General features: G+C 42.9%; 3 protein-coding genes across 3 annotated transcripts; 2 read left to right on the plus strand and 1 right to left on the minus strand.

Annotated features, from left to right (window-relative positions):
* Nucleotides 1-503: 503 nt before the first annotated feature.
* GNL2 (G protein nucleolar 2) lies at nucleotides 504-10,825 on the plus strand. The gene is made up of 16 exons (XM_015883645.2): nucleotides 504-659; nucleotides 751-835; nucleotides 2,135-2,229; nucleotides 2,385-2,524; nucleotides 3,598-3,782; nucleotides 4,172-4,238; nucleotides 5,455-5,613; nucleotides 6,160-6,273; nucleotides 6,539-6,667; nucleotides 7,040-7,144; nucleotides 7,256-7,414; nucleotides 7,564-7,671; nucleotides 7,953-8,386; nucleotides 8,998-9,077; nucleotides 9,767-9,861; nucleotides 10,645-10,825. Exons 1-16 carry the CDS (start codon nucleotides 596-598, stop codon nucleotides 10,792-10,794), a joined length of 2,169 nt encoding a protein of 722 aa, XP_015739131.1. The 5' UTR covers nucleotides 504-595; the 3' UTR covers nucleotides 10,795-10,825.
* Nucleotides 10,826-11,414: 589 nt separating this feature from the next.
* Nucleotides 11,415-15,981, minus strand: DNALI1 (dynein axonemal light intermediate chain 1). The gene is made up of 6 exons (XM_015883648.2): nucleotides 15,877-15,981; nucleotides 14,740-14,876; nucleotides 14,488-14,657; nucleotides 13,794-13,972; nucleotides 13,376-13,540; nucleotides 11,415-11,754 (listed from the first exon to the last, which is right to left on the minus strand). Exons 1-6 carry the CDS (start codon nucleotides 15,955-15,957, stop codon nucleotides 11,719-11,721), a joined length of 768 nt encoding a protein of 255 aa, XP_015739134.1. The 5' UTR covers nucleotides 15,958-15,981; the 3' UTR covers nucleotides 11,415-11,718.
* A 106-nt stretch (nucleotides 15,982-16,087) lies between these two features.
* On the plus strand, nucleotides 16,088-20,015 carry SNIP1 (Smad nuclear interacting protein 1). Its single transcript, XM_015883647.2, has 4 exons — nucleotides 16,088-16,263; nucleotides 16,346-16,442; nucleotides 17,299-17,882; nucleotides 18,544-20,015. Exons 1-4 carry the CDS (start codon nucleotides 16,112-16,114, stop codon nucleotides 18,806-18,808), a joined length of 1,098 nt encoding a protein of 365 aa, XP_015739133.1. The 5' UTR covers nucleotides 16,088-16,111; the 3' UTR covers nucleotides 18,809-20,015.
* The last annotated feature ends 126 nt before the right edge of the window (nucleotides 20,016-20,141 follow it).

Here is a 20,141-nt window from a genome sequence, read left to right on the forward strand (position 1 = left end):
ATCTACAATTTGGAATTCATTTATACCCACATCAGTGTGTGTTTTACAAGCCGGAGGCACAGATAATTCCATTAAGAAAGATGGAAAAAAGAGAAAAAAAACAGACTGAAAATTCCAGACTGCCATCTTACAAAACAAGCTCACAAGTCGCACTAATTAGAATCGCTGGGATTGTGCACTACCTAAAACGCTGCAAATTATTACAAGAACACAATCTCAGCTCTGTTATTGCTCTGGATTTAGCAAAGCATTAGTAAAACTGTGATTAAATTGAACTAGCCGTGAATTCTCTGTCACTAATATGTATTAAGGAGGCTGGGATGCTTTGGCAAATGACTCCACAGAGTGTAGAGCTGCCTGCTCTCAATCTCTGCTCTGAATTAACACAATTTCATTGGGATTTGGGTAATTTCTAATAGTTAATTCCTAGCATCCCTCCAAGCCCTATTGAATACTGGCTGTATGTAAACGCATGCGCAGGCTGGAGCCGGAACTACATCATTACGCTGCCCCCACGTGAGGCTGTTTCCGGCTTTAAGCTGCTCGTGTGTTGGAGCGGGGACTCGGTTCGGTTCGGTTCTGTCCCGGTAACATCATGGTGAAGCCACGTTATAAAGGCCGCAGCACCATCAACCCGTCCCGAGCCAGCACTAATCCCGGTACGTGTGGTGTTAGGGTATTAAACGTGTGGTATTCTATCATATAGGCCTTGCTTTGCAGGTTGGGCCTAACGCTGTTTTATCTCCTTAGATCGTGTGGCTGGTGCTGGGGGGAACAACATGAGGGACCGAGCCACCATCCGCCGCCTTAATATGTACAGGCAGAAGGAGAGGAGGTGAGTGAGGATCTGAGCGGGGTTATGTGTTTAATGGGGTGTTTTGTGAATGGGGTGAGGTAGGAGACTTGGTTCTGAGCTCTAATCATGTGTGTCAGGGGGTGTAGCTGTCAAACATGACATAGAACAGCTGATATGATCCCATGGGAACATCATAGACCCCCAAATCCTCAGTGTTCCTTCATGTCAGCTGTAAAACATGACCTAGAACAGCTGATATGATCCCATGGGAACATCATAAACCCCAAAATCCTCAGTGTTCCTTCATGTCAGCTGTAAAACATGACCTAGAACAGCTGATATGATCCCATGGGAACATCATAAACCCCCAAATCCTCAGTGTTCTTTCCTGTCAGCTGTCCAACATGACATAGAACAGCTGATATGATCCCATGGGAAACATCATAGACCCCCAAATCCTCAGTGTTCCTTCATGTCAGCTGTAAAACATGACCTAGAACAGCTGATATGATCCCATGGGAACATCATAGACCCCCAATTCCTCAGTGTTCCTTCATGTCAGCTGTAAAACATGACCTAGAACAGCTGATATGATCCCATGGGAACATCATAGACCCCCAAATCCTCAGTGTTCCTCAGTGTTCCTTCATGTTAACTGTAAAACATGACATAGAACAGCTGATATAGCACCTTATGGGTGTTGTGGGGGTTCTGACGTTGCTGGTTAGGAGCAGCAGTTTTGCTTTGTCAGATCTTAATTCATTTTGAGATATGACTGTGTTGTATATGTATTGTTGTAAGCCTGGTTTTGAGATAGAAGCATATCTTCTGGCTACTCTTCTGGGTAGAACTGATTGCAACAATTCCACGTGAGGATGTGAAAGGAAAAAGAGTAATATGTTTGGAAATCATGCTTGGGTATCCCAATAAGATATTCATATATAGACTTGAAGCGTTCACTCAAGCTGGGATGTATTGTATGAAAGCTACTTGTGTGTGTATGTGTGTTTGTATCAGTTATCCTGTAGTACTTAGCTTGTACCCAGATGCTTCTTATGAATAACTAGAGTTCAAAGCACTAAGATGATTAGTAAGGTGTTTTTCAGAGATATTGCCCTGTGATTTGACACAGCAAACAGGTAAAATATCAAGCCTAGGATCATCACAGGGCAGTGTATGCCAGCAGGTGTGATAGCTCATCCAACTAACTTATTGCCTTTGTGCAGGCATAGGCTTAGATGGGTACTAAGGGGGTGAATAGTGGCTCTAGTGAATCAAAGTGCTATAGGCATGTATGGTTTCATTATGTATTTACATGCATTTTCATTCTTCACTTAGAAACAAACGTGGCAAAGTGATTAAACCTCTGCAGTATCAGTCGACAGTGGCACCAGGCACAGTTGCAAGAGTGGAACCAAATATTAAATGGTTCGGTGAGTTTTCTTTCAGGCTCTCCATTCAACAAGCTTGGATTGGTTGGTATTTTTTATTGCAGTTGAAGTATTGATATTTTCATGGTGTAATCTGAGTCTCTGAAGCAGTTAAAGGTGATGAATGGTGTAGATGTAGCCTTTATTCTTACACATAGGGAATACTCGTGTGGTCAAGCAGGCATCCCTGCAGAAGTTTCAAGAAGAAATGGAAACTGTCATGAAAGATCCATACAGAGTGGTCATGAAACAAAGCAAGTTACCTATGTCTCTTTTCCACGATCGGATTAAACCTCACGTGAGTGTCATTCATCTGCATTGGGTTAAGGCTGTTTTATGTGTTATATGTGGGAAACTGGCTACGTTTGGAGAAGCATTGGAGGAGGAATTGGGGCAAATATCTTGGAATGGGATATTTTTGAGGACACAATGCTGTGGATGTGATACAGAGGTTATGAAAGCAGTCTGGTTTGTGATGTCTATGGTATGGAATTCACATTTTCTCACAGGAAATCTACTTGAAAGCACTCTAGGTTAGAATATGGCATTTAAAATGACTATATATAAACTTGTCACCTTCTGTCCTAATGCTTCTAATGGCTGATGTGACAGTGCTGAGGAAGCATTGTTCTGTTAGCGTGTTTTCTCTCATGCACTGAATCTGCCTGAACTCAAATATGTGCTTTTTATCTTGAATCAGAAGTTCTGCGTGCTGCTTTCGTTTCAAGGCAAATTGAGTTTCAAGTGCCTAAAGCTTTAGTTATTACCAGTCTGCTTTCATAACCCCTGAAGTATTATTATTTTGGATTATCGTTAGATATTTTTCACATGGAAAGTTGCCACGTTTGTGTCATAAAAATGTTACCTAAATGAAGGGAAAAGTTACTGTAAACTAAAATAAGTGTTACAAAAACAAATGATTTCTTTCAGCTATGAACTGCTGCCGTTCCAAGAAAAGTTGGCATTCATTACAGGCTTCAAATTTTACAGTTTTGACTGTAATTATCCCTGACAAAAATCTGTGAATTTGGCGAGATTTGTGCACTTGTTAGAAAAATAAGGAATGATCAAAGATAGCAGCTGAATTTTCATCATTGCAGCCTTAATTACTTTGGACATCATTTATGCAGGAAGAAGTGAAGCATGGTTCTTTGGCAAGTGCAGCCTGGTTTGGTGCTTGTTAAATATCCGTGTTTGTGCTTCTCGAAATTAAGCTGCAGAACTCAAACACTGTTAGGAAAGTGCCTATGACTCTTGTTAGAGGTTACAGAGTTGCATTGCATTGAGATCTTGTAGGCTGCATGTCGTGAGAGATGGAATATTAGAGATTGTGGGTGTGTTTTCTTATTTTAACAACCCATCTTTCCATAGACCTCCAGAGTTCACATTCTTGACACAGAAACATTTGAAACAACATTTGGCCCCAAAGCACAGAGGAAAAGGCCAAACCTTGCTGCAAGTGATGTACAGTCCCTGCTGGAGAATGCTGAAGCCTCATCAGAATGTTACGATCAGGGCAAAGACAGAGACCTGGTCGTTGAAGACACTGGAGTAAGGTAGATAGGAAGGAGAAATTATTCTCTATTTACATTTCTTATACATCTTCATTCATTTAAAAAAGCGCATCTAGTTCCTCTATCGATGCTGTTACTGCCTGATTGACGAGTATGCAATGAGAAATAAGCTGAATTTGGCTGGATTTTATTTTAAGGCTGTTTCATCCCAATATATTTAACTGAACTCCTGCTTCCATGGGACCCTTCTGTCTTCATTGCTAATTCATTTCCTGTTGCATATCTGAAAATTTGTGAACTCAGATATTGGGTTAAATAAGGGACTGGGTCTAATCTCCTCTTTTCTCTGTAAATGGCTAACTGGCTTTAGAGAAGACAGCACTACAGCCCTGTTATTGTGGTTGTTGATGTCTCTGGTGATCCACTTCCAGGGATGAAGCACAAGAGGAAATATTTAAGAAAGGACAGTCAAAAAGAATTTGGGGTGAGCTGTACAAGGTAAGCAACACTTATAATTTGCAGCAGGTATTTGTCTGTATTTTAGCCTTTGTGAAGTCCGGTGCTGCAGCACAGCGTTGGAAATATTGTGTGACTCTGAAAAGCTCTCAGAACTGTACAGTTATGTCTGGCCATGTTAGGGAAGCTTTGATCTGCTGAATTTTCTGTAGAGCAAAGGTGTCTGTTCAGAGACATCCTTAGTGTATAATTCTCTTCCTTGTTTTCCTGTCGGCCTAACTGAACTGACTGATGTAAATCCATACACTCTTTTCTAGCATTGGACTGGTGTTGAACCAGACCATCAACTAGAACAGAAAGAAACAGTTGTAGAGTAGCAGGGAGATTCATTTTCAAGCTTCTAAGCTTGATTCTTGAGCTCTTGTCTCAGTGGAACATACATCCTTAAAATATATGATCCAAAGATGAGCTGGTAAAATGAACAATTCCTGGGGCTTTAGCACAAATAAACCAGTCAGATGCCCTTAAGTTTCTTTAGACTGAGGATGCATCGTGTTAATAAGATCTTCTTTGGGGTTCTCTGACCTTCCCCATGAGTTGCCACTGGTGCTAAAGGAATGAAGCCTGAGATTGAGTTAGATTTGTAAGTGCAGTTTGTTTGCTCTCAGTGACTGTTGTTAAACTGCTTGACTTGTCCCAAATTTCTGAATGTAGCTTAGAACTTTCTCATTTAGTCCTAGAAGTGCTGGGAATCATAGAGCAAAACAGATTTCAATAAGATTCTGCCAAAAATGCAGGAAATAGCTGTGAAACAAATTCTCTTGGCTTGAAGCAAGTCATGAAATGACAGCTCCCTGCTGTAGATTCTTAGTGGACTAACAGCAGGTTCCTACTTGGTTGTGTGTTTCATACTGATCCAGCAAACGCTCTTTATGTCCCGATCCTTTATAGAATGGATGAAGAACATTCTTTTTGCCCACTAAGGCAAATAACTTTACTGCTTGGTTGTAGTGTTTCCCTTCCCAAATGCTCCTAGAAGCTGCTCACAGCTCTCCAGCCTAAATTTGGAGGGGAGCAGGGAAGAGAGAGTAGAGATTGTTACAGGAAACTAACAGTCATTCCTAAAGGATGTAAGGTTTTATCCTATAACGATAAGAATTTAGAAGATTACTGTTTTATATTTTGGAAATGTGTATTATTTTCCTTCTGTGCGATATATGTGTATGTATGATATATATATATGTATTTCTTTTTCCAGGTGATAGACTCATCAGATGTTGTTGTTCAAGTTCTTGATGCCAGAGATCCTATGGGTACTCGCTCCCCTCATGTGGAATCTTATCTGAAAAAAGAGAAACACTGGAAGCATCTCATTTTTGTCCTGAACAAATGTGATCTTGTTCCTACCTGGGCTACTGTAAGCACAGCTTTGCCTCTTGTCCCTTGAATGTATTTTGTTCCTTTCATAGCCTCTAATTCTGTTGCCAGTCCTTGTTCTAGTCTCTTAAGGGCATAATGTAACTGGGTCAGTGGGAACTCTCTGCTTGCTTGCTGTAAAAGTAACAATTACCATTTAAATCAGTCCAAGTTTGGCTCAGTTGAGCAACAGTCACCAGCCACAAATTCTCTACTTCCTCTGTCTGGATTTAACTGTTCAGCTGATGTCTCCAGAGTATGCTAAATGTTAGTACGTTTAAGGTCCATGTCCACCACAGCTGGTCTGTTTTACATTGTTAAACTAATTAGCAATGAAGGCATTTAGGGGGAAATCATCTTTTTATGAAAACAATAGGCAGTGCTTTTAGCTATTGGGTTGATAAAATGCATCTAAGCTTCTTACGTGGCAACTTTTATAGATAGTTGTGTTATGTGACTCAAGTGAAGATGGTTTTTCTCACAATGAAATTGTTTCACTGCCTTTGCAGCACAGCATTCATAACTGAGCAGTGTTTTTCCTCTTTAGAAGCGCTGGGTTGCTGTCCTTTCCCAGGAATACCCAACACTTGCTTTTCACGCCAGCCTCACAAACCCTTTTGGCAAAGGTGCTTTCATACAGCTTTTAAGGCAGTTTGGAAAGGTAAAGAACAACTGTGGGGCTTTATATTGTTTGGGGTTGGGGTTAGTATGGGATTTATCTGTTTTAATGTGTGGGGTACAGTGCACTTTCACGTGGCCATTCTGTCAGCAAACAAGCTTCATTCTGTGGAAATGGAAAATACTTCCCCTGGACAGAGTATTTGAAGCAGCCTTTGCTTTTTTATACAACCAGAAGCTCCTAAAACTGCAATAGTAACTGTGTCATTTTCTATGAGGTATTAAAATGATGTGTCATTTCTTAACAGTTACACTCTGATAAGAAACAGATCAGTGTGGGTTTTATTGGATACCCAAACGTTGGCAAAAGCTCAGTGATCAACACGTTGCGGTCTAAGAAGGTCTGCAGTGTGGCTCCCATTGCAGGTGAAACTAAGGTAGGAAGGCGCTGCTCTTTTAAAGGTTAAAAAATAATATTATAAATATGCCACTGTGTTGTCAGAGGCAGAAAATATATAAAATGAGCTCATTAATGTTTCCAGGTCACTGAAGTTACACAAGCTGCATCACCCTGAGTCTGAGGGGTGGCTGATGAGCCAGGCGTTGTTCTGGAGTGCTGCTGCTCAAAAGCATTTCTGAGTTTCTATGTCTGTTGTGCAGTGCTGTGTGATCTGAACACTCAGCTGCACTGACTCAGTGTGTGCTAATGCCAAGTTTATGACTTCCGTATATTAAACCTGTGCATTTAAAAGCAGAACTAACAGTTGTGCATGAGAGGAGGTAACGTGGGGATCACTGATATCTTTCAGGTGTGGCAATACATTACTTTGATGAGGAGGATTTTTCTCATTGACTGCCCAGGGGTGGTGTATCCATCTGGAGACTCAGAAACAGACATTGTTCTGAAGGGAGTGGTATGTATCTGTGCTGTGTGCAGGGAAAATTCTTGCTGTTTTCACCATGGTGAGTTCAAAGAAGTGTCTGCACGCTTTCCAAAGGGTTGATACTTTACCATTCATTTTTAGGTTCAAGTTGAAAAGATTAAGAGCCCTGAAGATCACATTAGTGCGGTGCTGGAAAGAGCCAAGCCAGAGTACATCAGAAAGACATACAAAATTGATTTCTGGAAAGATACAGAAGATTTCCTTGAGAAGCTTGCTGCTAGGACTGGAAAACTACTAAAGGTTTGAGAGCATCCTGTATTTACAGGTTGGAAGAGCATGTGGGTTTGTTTCTGCACTGGAAGTGCGAAATACGTTTCAGTTGCAAAGAGATAATATAAAGATGGTATGCCCTGCAAACAAGGACAGAAACTGTTACTGAATTCTTTCAGGGTGGTGAGCCTGATCTGCAAACTGTCAGCAAGATGGTTCTCAATGACTGGCAGAGGGGCAGAATTCCGTTCTTTGTGAAGCCACCAAATGCAGAAGCAGCTGCTGAGGTAAGGATGTGAGGCTCGTGCCTCTTCTTGCATATTATTCCATTCTTCTAATGATACTCACTGATGCTTTTGCCAGAGCACCATGTAAATTGGGCTTTTCCTGACATGATTCAGAGCACCGGATAGCAAAGAACTCTTCCACAGAGATGTCTGAACTGTTTTGCAGTCATCCAACTAGTAGAAATGTCAGTAATTACCACGTTGTTAGTTATCTTAGGCTTCGTCCAAGGGGATGTTTGGACAGGCTGTGGATAATATATCCATTACGCCCTTTTTCCTAGCCACCCGCATCGGAAGGAGCAATGACATCAAGCCAATTTAATAATGAGAAGGAAATTTCTGAGTCTGTTGCATCAAATGTGGAGCCAACGGAAGAGAAGAAGAATGCAGACACTGAAATGAAGCAGCTCATGGCAAATGTTCGGCAAAACTTTGGGAGGATTAATGTAGCACCTGAGTTCTCAGAAGAAGACTTAATTCCTGTAGATGTGCCAGGCTTTGATGAAACAGACAGTGATGCTCCTGAAGAGGAGGAACAGGAAGAAGAGGAAGAAGAAAATGAGCAACATCAAGATTCAGTAGAGGAAGAATCAGAGCCAACTGTACAGAGTGCCAGGGAGAGCTCGAAGGAAGTTCTTCAGGCTTTGGAGGAGAAGATTGCAAAGTGCAAGAAATTTCTGGATAAGGCCAAAGCCAAGAGGTTCTCAGCAATAAGGTATCTGAATCTGTTTAGTGACTCGAGTGTTTTCCATTGCGGGGGGGTGGGAAAGAGATGGTGAGTTTCTGTTGTAGTTCCACTGCCTTTATGTCCATTGCTTCTCTACTTTAGCCATGCTTTCTTTTGGCTAAGCAGCAGTTTGTTTTTGAGAGAGTGTTCTAAGAATTTCTATTGGCCATAATAACGGAAGTTTTTCTCACTGTTGGTTCAGGTATGGTTTAGAAACCTGTGGGTAGCAATATTTCTTCCTTGCATCTCCCTGATATTGACCTTTCTTGAGTAATACAGAGGCCAGTGTCCTATCTGTACATGAGTCTCTGTGCATTTACAAGAGCATCCCAGCTCGTATGACAGGCCCAATTTTAGCGGAGCTCATCCACCATGTTTGTGAGGACTAAGACGTCAAGAATAAGTGTTAAATTTTGCCCTTTGTGCAATGCAGAAGTCCAGTAACTCTAGAGACAAGATTACTGGAATATTTCTACCATGCAAAGTCTGCGGCTGTACTGATGACAGGCTGCTGGGACCTATCAGAGATGGATCGCTTCTTAGAGATGGCTGAGTTTTGTATTATGACATTCTTTTGCTGTCTGTTTTATCTTTTGTAGAATCCCTAAGCAGCTGAGTGAAAAAGTGTTTGCAAAATCTGTGCAGAAGGCTGAAGAGACCAAAGAAAAGGAAGAGAAAGGTAAAATGAAATTGGTAGTTCCTGATCTCTGTCTGGAAATCCAATAAGAGAGAGAAAATAGGGGATTTAAGGAAGGGTGTTCATTAGCTCCTCACTGCAAGTTCTTATTTCCCTAAAGCTGCTATATAAACCTCAGCTTAGTGAATCTAAGGGCTGCCTCATGAGCTTGTTATAGTCTTTCTATAGAGCTGTAGAGCCTGTATAGTAAAATGTGATCTCTGCTACTGAGTGAAGATAAAGACAAATGTTGTGCTCTCAGCAGAATGGTGCTGTGGGTGGTTTGCTGTCTCAGCAACATCCATTCCACACGGTATAGTATTACACAGCAGGGGGTGGAAGCATTTTATGACATTATAAAAGCACAGAGCTACTGCAGGCTATAGGTTTTACTGTGGTCACTTTTTTGAGGGTCTGTGTCTTCAGTTTCCAAAGCAAGTTTGATTAAAGGCAGAATAATGTGGGAGAACCCTATAGTGACAAGACTGACATTTTTCTAGGCTTATGTAAGGCTTGAAGCAATCTGCTTATCATGAGTGGTTTTCTGGTAAGGGACAGACATGTTGTTTTGGTAAAAGCTATTAAAATACCATCAAAGGATTGCTATGCTGAAATAGATGGGACAGTGACCCCAGTCTTAATTCTGTGGTGTTGTGGAAGATGCTGGAGTCCATAATCTCTGCTGTTTGCAGGTGGCACAGTGAAGAAAAGAAAAAGGAATATAGAAGAGGAGGATGATGAAGACCATTCGGGTAAACAGCCTTGCAAGAAGCTTACATCCAAAGAGGTAAGTGGGATCTCTCATTGTGTAATGGATGAGTGGAGTAATTGAGCTGGCTCTTTCCTGAATGGATTGTCCATTATTATTTGAGAGGTTTGAAATCTGACATTAGTAGCTGTCTAATGTGACAGCAATATGTTCCAGCAGGCCATGTGCCCATTAGAGGCACCAGCAGGCAATAATGACAGTGTTGAAAAGGAGAATCCTTTGTAGATAACTGTTCTGCTTACCCAGTGATGCTGGTGAGAGAGCAGGGATCTACATCTGACAGATAAGAGATCTAGATGGGCTAAAGTCAGTGGCTGTTCTGTACAGCAAGAGCTGCTGCTCCTATTTCTTGTGTTTGTTGAGTCTAAACAGACTCACTTGGTGTTTGTAGCATGTTAAAGCGATGTATAAGCAAATCCTGTACAGCAAGGGGTTTGGGTTTTTGTTGGTTGGTTTTTTGGGGGGTGGGGTATTAATATATATGGACTATTAGGACTGTCAGATGAAGAGTGACTATTCATGCAGGTTTGGCCACAGTCTCTGTGACTACACACATCAGTTTCCTTGTAATTCTTCTCTATATTTGTAGAGATTAAACTCTATCCTATTATGTGACATTTTAAGAGCTTGAGCTGGGTGGATTTTGTATAGCTGTATGTATATTCACATCAGTAATGGTTTATATGAGGTGATTTATTTCACATAAGGTGTGTGGAGTGGAAAGCAAGCAGTGAAAGAATGCAGATAAATGCAGGCAGTGGGTGCTGTGGACACACTAACCTTCTTTTATATGTATTGCAGAGGAGACGAGCTGAGAGGCAGCAGCGCTCCAAGAAAGTTGGAGTCCGGTATTATGAAACTCACAACGTGAAAAATAAGAACAAGAACAAGAAAAAAAGTGGCTCGGAGGCACAGAGATCAAAGCACAAAAAATATAAACATAAGCAATAACTGTTTATCCTATTAAATTTTACATAAAACAGCTCTAGTATGCGGTGGCTTTTTTTAATATAAAACTTGTAGTTCCCAGTCAAAGCCGAGTTTGACTTGTCTGTCTTGTTCCCAGGAGTAACATCTCGTTCTTTTTCTGCATCATCTGAAAGTTCTTTATGCAACTGGATCGTGGTATTTCCACATCACCATCTAAGGCCAGTAAACACTGCATTTGCAAAAACACTTCCTGAAATGTTCTTCAGATTTTGTTCTTCTGGAAATGAGAGCGAGCATGGTGAGTTACTCTTCCTATGTCTGTTTGCTTTTCATAACTAGATGGTTGTGTCAGTACCTCAATTGGAGCTTTGGTTTGCTTTCACTGAGAAGTGCTGCTTGGAATGGTGTCTCACCTTTTGGTTTCATTAGAAATAAGCACATAGAGAGCTTTGGTGTTGCTCATCCTAAATAACACCAATCGACTTGCACACACTTGGGAAGTACCCTCTAACAACTTCCTTCTCTCCAAGTGCTACCTAAAACTTGATAGTCGATGTGACACACAGTGAGTGTAGACACTTGATAAATTGCTGCTGAATTCTCTAAGTTTTCAGAGTGATAATGTTAGAGATGCTTGCATGTGAAAGCATTTATGAGTTTATTGCTTTGAAGATCATCTAGCATATTGCCAACAAACAAGTCCCAGACATGTTCATGTATCAAGGAGCTGAATGATGGCACAGGAAGAAGGCACAGTCATTACTGAGGCTTTTCAATTTCAATTCTTAATGAGAAAAAAGGGAGAAATAATGCAATTAGACTGCTTTCAGTTACCGGTAAGTGAAAATTCAGTATTGTTTTATGAAGACAAATCTTGGTCATTAATTGCAAGCTTTGTGCTCTGACAGCTCTTCTGAGCACTGCCTGGAGGACAGCAAAAAAAATCTACTTATTTGGTGCAAGGATGCTTTCAAGTTGAGCCTGAAAAGCAAATGGGAGAGAAAGTCAAATTAGATTTAATCTAGAAAATAAAAGCGGCGTTGCTGAGAAGTGATAAATTGGCTGTTAGATATTCAAAGAGAGGAACGGAGCGATACTGTTGGTACTTCAAGAGGAACAGAGCAGGGGTTTTTCCCTTGCTACTCCATTCCTCGCTACATGTTTTATAAATTAGCTTTTCATTCTTGGCATACACACTTGTTGCTTTCTGAGAAGAAAAGAGCTGGCCTTGGCTCCATACAATGAAAGACTCATTTTATAATGTAAAGCATTGAAGAGGAAATTAAATAAAAGCTGTTGAAACAGTGGTCTGAATTCTCTGATTTCAGGCTGGACTATGTTAGCTAAATTAAATATTTGGCTCTCTAAGGTTTGGAACACAGACTGAACTGAGGACAAAAGTAGCTGGGAACAGCAAGTTTTTCAGTTCCTGAGACAACTTGACGCCCAGTGAAGAGATTGATCAGAGCTTAAGAAGTGTGGGAGGCTTCCAGGACTTTTAGATTGCTCTCTTCCTTGAGCTGCCGTAAAAATAAACTACCACAGTGATATATGCACAGCTGTTAAAATACTTCAAGGAGGAAACATGGGTTCAGCCCTGCACATATTTGCTCCAACAGTTACTGTATTTTGTGCCCTAAAACATTTCAAGATGGCCTGAGGATGTTAATGGTTTAGAAAGGAAAAACTGTAGCAATAGTGAATATCAGGAGGGCAGCTTGGTGTAAAGGAAGTATTTCAGCTCTAGCCAGAAACATTTATGGTTATGATTACATTTTTTTTCCCCTTCTGAAAGCAAAGTAATTGACAGAAGCTCTGTTTTCATTAAAGTAGCGTACACAGAATTACTCCTTTCAGATACAAAACAATTTCAGTAATCCAGTCAGGACAAAAAGTGTTTTCCATGAGACTGTCTTAGCAAGCGACAAGGGAATAGGAAGAACATTTATACCCACATTACAGTAATTACATTTCAAATGTGACATAACAGATTTTTGGAGGTTAGAGATGTCAGTGACACGTGCTTACCCTTCATAGGATCATACAATGGCCTGGGTTGAAAAGGACCACAAAGATCATACAGTTCCAACCCCCTGCTATGTGTAGGGTTGCCAATGACCAGCCCAGGCTGCCCAGAGCCACATCCAGCCTGGCCTTGAATGCCTGCAGGGATGGGGCATCCACAGCCTCCTTGGGCAACCTGTTCCAGTGCATCACCACCCTCTGGGTGAAAAACTTCCTCCTAATATCCAACCTAAACCTCCCTGTCTCAGTTTAAAACCATCCCCCTTGTCCTATCACTGCTCACCCTCATAGCAAAACCCTAGGCTTTGCTACTGTCCGTAGTTCTGTTATGTTAGATGGAAATGGGAAGTTCTAGGAACACGTGGATGGCACTGCCACTGTACTTCAAGTCTGCTGTAATAAGAAAGTGTGAAACTTGTGCTATCTTCCCACTTCATTAAGAATTTAAACAGTTTCATTAATCCAAACGCATTGTATATGTAACGACTATTGAACTGTAAGCATAAAATTAGTTCCTTTTACATCTTTAATTGCAAAATGCTGGGCTTTACCATTAGAACTGCGTTTCTCTACTAACCTTCAGCTGTTGATTGGTTTTCTTCAGGAACTGGACCTCTTCAGCGTGTTTCTTTTCCTCTAGCTGTTGCTTTTCACTTTCACGTTTCTCAATAGCGTCACATCTTGCTCTCTCTTCATTCACCAGCTTTTCCAGCACCCGCTTCTCCTCTTCCAGCTCTTCAATCTCGGAAAATAACACAGATCTCTCACGTTTTGTTTGTTATGAATCAATTTTCTATCACGGTCAGACAATGTTATGTTGTATGGATTATAAAACGCTACAGGAATAGTAGCAGGTAATTATGAAATGCAGTTCAACAGTATTTGGATACACTCTACTGCCATCCAGTGGAAGCAGAAATAATTGATTTTGATACATATAAGCCCATAACAGCTTTCTTCGTGTGATACGGCATAAGGTTAATAGACCAGCTTACCCTTTTTTCCATGTCAGATTTGCCTTGCTCTGCTTGCAGTGCCTTCCTCATGCCAAACGCGATGCTGCTCTCATACAACGTCTGGTAAGCAGCAATTGTCATTTGGATCTCATCCCTGACTCGGAGCAGCAGCAGTCCTCGCTCCGCACAGTTAATGGTGGTTTCACGGATCAGCTCATCTTTAAAGAAGGGGCACAAAGAGTTACACTGAGTTGGGAATGCTGGATGTGCACAAGATCCAGGGCTGGTTGTCTATCTTTTACCTGTTCTCTGCACCACAAAAGCAGCATTGATTTCAGCTGGACATGGTCATAGTTTTGCTTATTGCATTACAGCTGTAGCATCAAGTGCTACCTAATAAAAGCACAGGGATAAAGTAGGGGGATGGTACAAGAATCAGTGAAAACAACACGTAACAGCAGAACCCTTCAAACCTGTCATGGTTTTTTTATGCAGCTTTCAGCTTAAACCAATAACACTCTTGCAGGTGGAACACCAGCACCGTGTCATTAGTATGATATTAGGTATGGTATTATTACTATCTCATATAGTATTAGGAATGGCTAAGGGCTTTTTGCAGTGTTTTTAAGGTCATGATTGGAGTTATGTACAACCAATACAACATTAAGCACTTGTATCTTTTATGTACACATAAAATACCCTTTCCAGGCTGTTATTTAAGTGTGCCACTGACCGAAGCACTGCGAGTACAGCTCCCTTCTCACAGGACAGATGCCGGTCTCCCTCGCCTGCCGCTGTTGCAGCTTCAGATCCAGCTGCTCCTGCAGCTGCACGACGTCCAGCCGGGTGCTGGGAACACTGGACACCTCCTGCACCCACAGCCGGTTATCCTCCTCCCATGACCTGCACCGGAAAGCAGCAGCGATGGAGCTCGGCGGGGCGGTCCTGAGTTAAGGCTCTTGTTGTTCCCCCCTCCCCGGCTCACCGCGGCGGTAGGATGGCGTTCAGGATCTCCTGAGGTTCCTTCGTGGAGGCGGCGGAGGCGGCAGCAGTGCGAGGTCGGGACGGAGGGACAGGGCCTGATGGCGGGGAGGCCTGTGGGGTTCCCTTCAACGGTGAGGCCTGAAGGGAGAAAGCGGTGTGAGCAGGATGGGTGAGGTGTGAGGGCTCCCCCCGTCCCATTCAGAATCACAGAAACACAGAATTATCAAGGTTGGAAAAGACTTCACTAGGAGAGTGGTGAGGCCCTGGAACAGGCTGCCCAGGGAGGTTGTGGATGCCCCGTCCTTGGAGGTGTACAAGGCCAGGTTGGACGGGGCCATGGGCAACCTGATCTATGGGGTCTCTATGGGGATCTATGGGGTCTCTATGGGGGTCTATGGGGTCTCTATGAGGATCTATGGGGTCTCTATGGGGATCTATGGGGATCTATGGGGGATCTATGGGGTCTCTATGGGGTCTCCTGGGCAACCTGATCTAGTAAATGTGTATGTTTGGTGGCCCTGCTTGGCAGGGGGGTTGGAACTACATGATCCTTGAGGTCCCTTCCAACCCGGGTCATTCTGTGACCTAGAAGATCATCTAGTCCAACCATTCCCAATACTTCCCAGCTAAATCATATTCATCAACACAACATCCAGATGTTTCTTGAACACTCCCATGGTCAGTGACTCCACCACCTCTTTGGGCAGTGCATTATAATGCCTGACTACCCTTCCTGAGAAGCAATACTTCCTAATATCCAGCGTGACTCTCCCCTGACACAGCTTAAAACCATTCCCTCTACTTCTATCATGGATTAGAGGCTCACTACAACCTCCCTTCTAACTTCTAACTAAGGGAGTTATAGAGGGCTATAAGGTCTCCCCTGAGCCTCTTCTTCAGGCTGAACAACCCCATCTCCCTCAGCTTCTTCTTATAAGTCCCCATTATGCTCCAGACCCCTCACCAGCTTCATAACCCTTTTCTGAATGTATTCTCAATGTCTTTCTTGCAGTGAGGTGCCCAAAACTGAACACAGGGGGACAATTACCTCCCTGTTGCTGCTAGTAACACTGGTTTTGATACAATATAGGATTCCTTTGGCCTTCATGGGCCATAATATCGGTTCATATTCACTCACCTCTGGTGATCGCTTCTCAGTACGGCGACTCACCAGCATGGGCGGGTTATAACGCAGCAGCGAATCGGGCGGTGGGATCATGGCGGCTCCTCGGTCGCTATGGTTATAAACGCCGCTCCGTTGTTTGTTCTAAAGGCGCATGAGCGTTAGGTAAAGATGTAGTTCCGGGTGGTTGAGAGAGAGGTAACACGGATGTGAAAACGTAATTCCGGTTGTGGGGGGAGTCGGTAGCAAGATGGAGGCTGAGAGTGAGAGGAGGAGGAGGGAGAGAAGGAGGGGGGAGATGGCGGTGAAGGCCGAGAAGCGCAGCCCACGGAGCTGCGGGTCCCGTTCGGCTTATGGGAGCCAATCCCCCCCCATTGAGGAGCGACGGGGCAGGAGCAGCAGGTAGGAGGCCTCATAGGGCCTTATTACGGCCCTGTATCGTAACCCTGAGGTTCTGTGCATTTCTTGTGTACTTGATTTAAAGGTCGCCTAAAAGGAAGAGTAAATCCGGCCGGAGGAGCAAATCACCGCGGGGGAGGAGGAGCAGGAGTCCGCACCATGGAGGTGTGAGGGTAAAGCAGGTAAATGGCGTTGGGAGAGGCCAGGCCCCACAGATCCCCATAGAGACCCCACAGATCCCCACAGAGATCCCATAGACACCCCATAGAGCCCCATAGAGACCCACTGAACCCCATACAGACCCCATGCAGACCCCATAGAGCCCCACAGACAACCCATAGATCCCCAAAGACACCCCATAGATCATGTTGCCCATGGCCCCGTCCAACCTGGCCTTGAACACCTCCAAGGACGGGGCATCCACAACCTCCCTGTGCAGCCTGTTTCAGGGCCTAACCACTCTCCTAGTGAAGAACTTCCCCCTAACATCCAACCCAAATCTTCCCTCTTTTAACTTAAAACCATTTCCCCGTGTCCTGCTATTGTCAGCCCTTTCCAAGAGTTTACTCCCCTCCTGGGAGTAAGTTCCCTTCAGGTATTGAAAGGCTGCAATGAGGTCACCCCGCAACCTTCTCTTCTCTAGGCTGAACAAACCCAACTCCCTCAGCCTGTCCTCATAGGGGAGGTGCTCCAGCCCCCTGATCCCTCTAGAATAACTCTTAAGGAAGAGAGAGTCTTACAGTGTAACATCTCCTTGCTCTCTGCTTCGTGTTTTCCTGGAAAGAACTGAGTGTTTGTACCTTTTAGTGAGCCCAGCCCCTGTTATTCCTGTAAGAAAATGAGTATTTGTGCCTTTAAGTGAGCCCAGCCTGCAGGCTGACCCTGAAGGCTGATGTTATGATGCATTGCTCTCTGTCAGCCTTGCATTGTTGGGCCCAAGTTGTGGGAATTCACTTTGGAAGGAAATAAATAAATCTAGATATACACGTACCATGTTACAGTCTGTGTTTTTCATGTGTTTTCTGTCTTCTTCCTCAGGAACGAGACGATCATCCTCACAGAGGAAATGAAGAGAGAAAGCAGAGACACACGTCAGAGCAAGAACACAGACGAGATAGAAGCGGTGACAGAGACAGGCACAGAGATCACTCAGACAGGAGGAAAAAGGAGGAAAGACCTGGAGGTCGAGGCCATGAGAGAGAAAGAGATGTTCAGAACATCCGTGAGCAACAAGCAGAGAGGGAGTTCTATAACGAAAGAAGACGAGAGCATCGACAGAACAACGAGGGGAGCGGTGCTGAGCAGAATCCAGAACACAAACAATCTGATAACAAACCAAAAGATAAAGCTGTAAACAAAGAAAAACCAAGCTTTGAACTGTCTGGTGCCCTTCTGGAGGATACCAACACTTTCCGAGGCGTTGTGATTAAATACAGTGAGCCCCCAGAAGCTCGGATTCCAAAGAAACGATGGCGTCTCTATCCATTTAAAAACGATGAGTTCCTGCCTGTCATGTACATTCATAGGCAGAGTGCTTATCTCCTGGGCAGGCACCGCAGGATAGCAGATATCCCCATTGATCATCCCTCCTGCTCAAAGCAACACGCTGTGTTCCAATACCGGTCAGTATCGCTCTGTATCCCTCTGGTAGGTGGGGATTATTTGGTCGCTTGCGTGCAAAGGGAATCAAAGAACGTATTGGATGTGCACAGATTAGAAAATGCATGTTTGCTCAATGGTTTTAGATAGGTGGAATTTAGGTATGGATGTAACATATATGTAATTCCTTTTTGTTTAACCATAAGCAGCCTCGTGACTCTTAACATATATATAATTCCTTTTGGTTTAACCATATCTAGACTTTTAGTAAGAAACACAACACAACAGGATGAAATACAGAACTGCCTGTATATCTGAATTGGAGTTATTAGCAGGTGGGATTGGCAATAAAGAACGTTTAAAGGAGGGTTTTTCATTTGTTCCTTCCCAACAAAGGCTGCCGATCTCCTTTATAAACAGCAGGGTTGTGTGCTTCAGGAGGCAGAGCTGCTCTCTTAAGGAACAACCATCTGTTCTGCTTCAGGATTTACTATGTTATATGATCATAACTTTAAGGGGTGAAGCAGTCTGTCAGAATCTTGAGTATTTCCGTGCCCTGTCTAATTATTCTCATTGTACTTGCTCAGATCTTTGAAGTATGGTTAAGTATTTACAACAGTGGGGCTGATGTGTTGAAAAATCCATGTGTTATCATTGACTTGATGGGTTGTTTTTGTTTTCTAGGCTTGTGGAGCACACACGCGCTGATGGCACAGTTGGCCGCAGGGTAAAGCCGTATATCATTGATCTTGGTTCTGGCAATGGTACTTTTCTAAACAACCAGAGGATTGAGCCTCAACGTTACTACGAACTGAAAGAAAAGGATGTATTGAAGTTTGGCTTCAGCAGCAGGGAGTACGTCCTTCTCCATGAATCATCTGATAAATCAGAGGCCAACGCAAAGGACGATGATGAGGAAGAGGAGAAGGAGGAAGAGTCCGATAGTTAACAGACATGAAGGCAATTGGGGATGGGGGAGCAGGGGAGAGGAATCTTTTACAATAAAACATGCATTGGGATGGAGATGTTGGAGCATCAAAGCACTGGTGCTTCTTATTGCCTTAAAGTCCTTCTGTTGCTGACTGGTTCTTATGGTTTATTGTGGGGGACTCCACTGAATATTTGGCTTTGGTAGGTCTGTATAGTGGGAAATCTGACTTATTTCACCCCCCTGACAAGCAAAAGAGCAGCTGGATGTGAATGATCTGATGCTGGAAACATGTTCAAAGATGGTTTTCTGCTGGATAAAGAAACGATGTAGAACACAGCAAAGTGTATTTAAGAATATTTTTATCCACTGTTTTTTGTCATAAGCCTTTGAAAACGCTACTGAACTGAGGTGTTAGTTTCAAATGTAACCCCATGCATTGTTTGTAATGTCTTGTTTTGTAGAGTTTGCCAAATTCTAGAGTTCTAGAAGGGAGAATGACCAGGTTTGCTACTAAAAGAGGGATATTGCAAAGGTTTTATGTGTCCTGGGTGGTTGCTCTGCACTGTGAGCAATGGGCATTTGACCACAATGAGCTGCCTGTCGATTCCAAGGTAAGTGAGAAGAAAAGGAAACACAACCTGAGGCTTTTAGGTTGCAACGATGTGGTTTGGGAGGGCTGAGGTCCACATCAATGCACGCTATACATTGCAGCACCCAAACTATGGCTGACTGTCATGTATCTCCTAAACCTCAGCCCTTTGTTTCTATCAGCTCCATGAGTAACTTAATGTTTTTTGTTTGTAATTGTACTCGTTACGTGGTGGCATGTTTTTATTACCCGGTTTGCACTATTTAAGTTTTTCTTTATATATATATATATATATATAAAAAGAACTGAAGCTCTCGTTGCTTTCTAACATTCTCCCCCACAGGAAAAGCTTTAGGAAGAGGAAATTAAAAACCCCAATGACTGGAAACAAACACATCTCACCTCTTTGTGGCTGTCTGTTCCCTATGGTTTCCATGTTGATGCTTAACACACTGTTGCCTGTTTGTTCTATGGCCACACACACAACCTGTATACACACACTGGAGCATTGATGGTGTAAATACGGGGTGTTGATATAGGTTTTCATATAGAAAGCAGGATAGATCTTGGCTTGAAGGATCACCTTTATATATATACACAATCTCAAGGTTTTTAAATAAAGAATTTGTAATTCTATTTAATTGTAATGTTTCTTTCCTATATCCCTATTTCCCCCCCATGCACTGCACAGGGAAGCACTGAGCCCTGCTTTTGAGCTGCTGAGTGAGCAGAAGGGTTCAACCTTATATTCGAGGTTTGCCT

The sequence above is a fragment of the Coturnix japonica genome, chromosome 23 (assembly GCF_001577835.2).
Source record: "Coturnix japonica isolate 7356 chromosome 23, Coturnix japonica 2.1, whole genome shotgun sequence".
Taxonomy (NCBI): Eukaryota; Metazoa; Chordata; class Aves; order Galliformes; family Phasianidae; genus Coturnix; species Coturnix japonica.

Coding starts and splice junctions, on each gene's coding strand:
- GNL2 (XM_015883645.2), top strand. CDS start 596: ATGGTGAAGCCACGTTATAAAGGCCGCAGCACCATCAACCCGTCCCGA. Junction 7,672..7,952: donor ATGCAGAAGCAGCTGCTGAG/GTAAGGATGTGA, acceptor CCTTTTTCCTAG/CCACCCGCATCGGAAGGAGC. Junction 9,078..9,766: donor CAAAGAAAAGGAAGAGAAAG/GTAAAATGAAAT, acceptor TGCTGTTTGCAG/GTGGCACAGTGAAGAAAAGA.
- DNALI1 (XM_015883648.2), bottom strand. CDS start 15,957: ATGATCCCACCGCCCGATTCGCTGCTGCGTTATAACCCGCCCATGCTG. Junction 14,877..15,876: donor CTGAGAAGCGATCACCAGAG/GTGAGTGAATAT, acceptor TTCTCCCTTCAG/GCCTCACCGTTGAAGGGAAC. Junction 13,973..14,487: donor GCTGTACTCGCAGTGCTTCG/GTCAGTGGCACA, acceptor CCTTCTTTAAAG/ATGAGCTGATCCGTGAAACC.
- SNIP1 (XM_015883647.2), top strand. CDS start 16,112: ATGGAGGCTGAGAGTGAGAGGAGGAGGAGGGAGAGAAGGAGGGGGGAG. Junction 16,264..16,345: donor CGACGGGGCAGGAGCAGCAG/GTAGGAGGCCTC, acceptor CTTGATTTAAAG/GTCGCCTAAAAGGAAGAGTA. Junction 17,883..18,543: donor CACGCTGTGTTCCAATACCG/GTCAGTATCGCT, acceptor TTTGTTTTCTAG/GCTTGTGGAGCACACACGCG.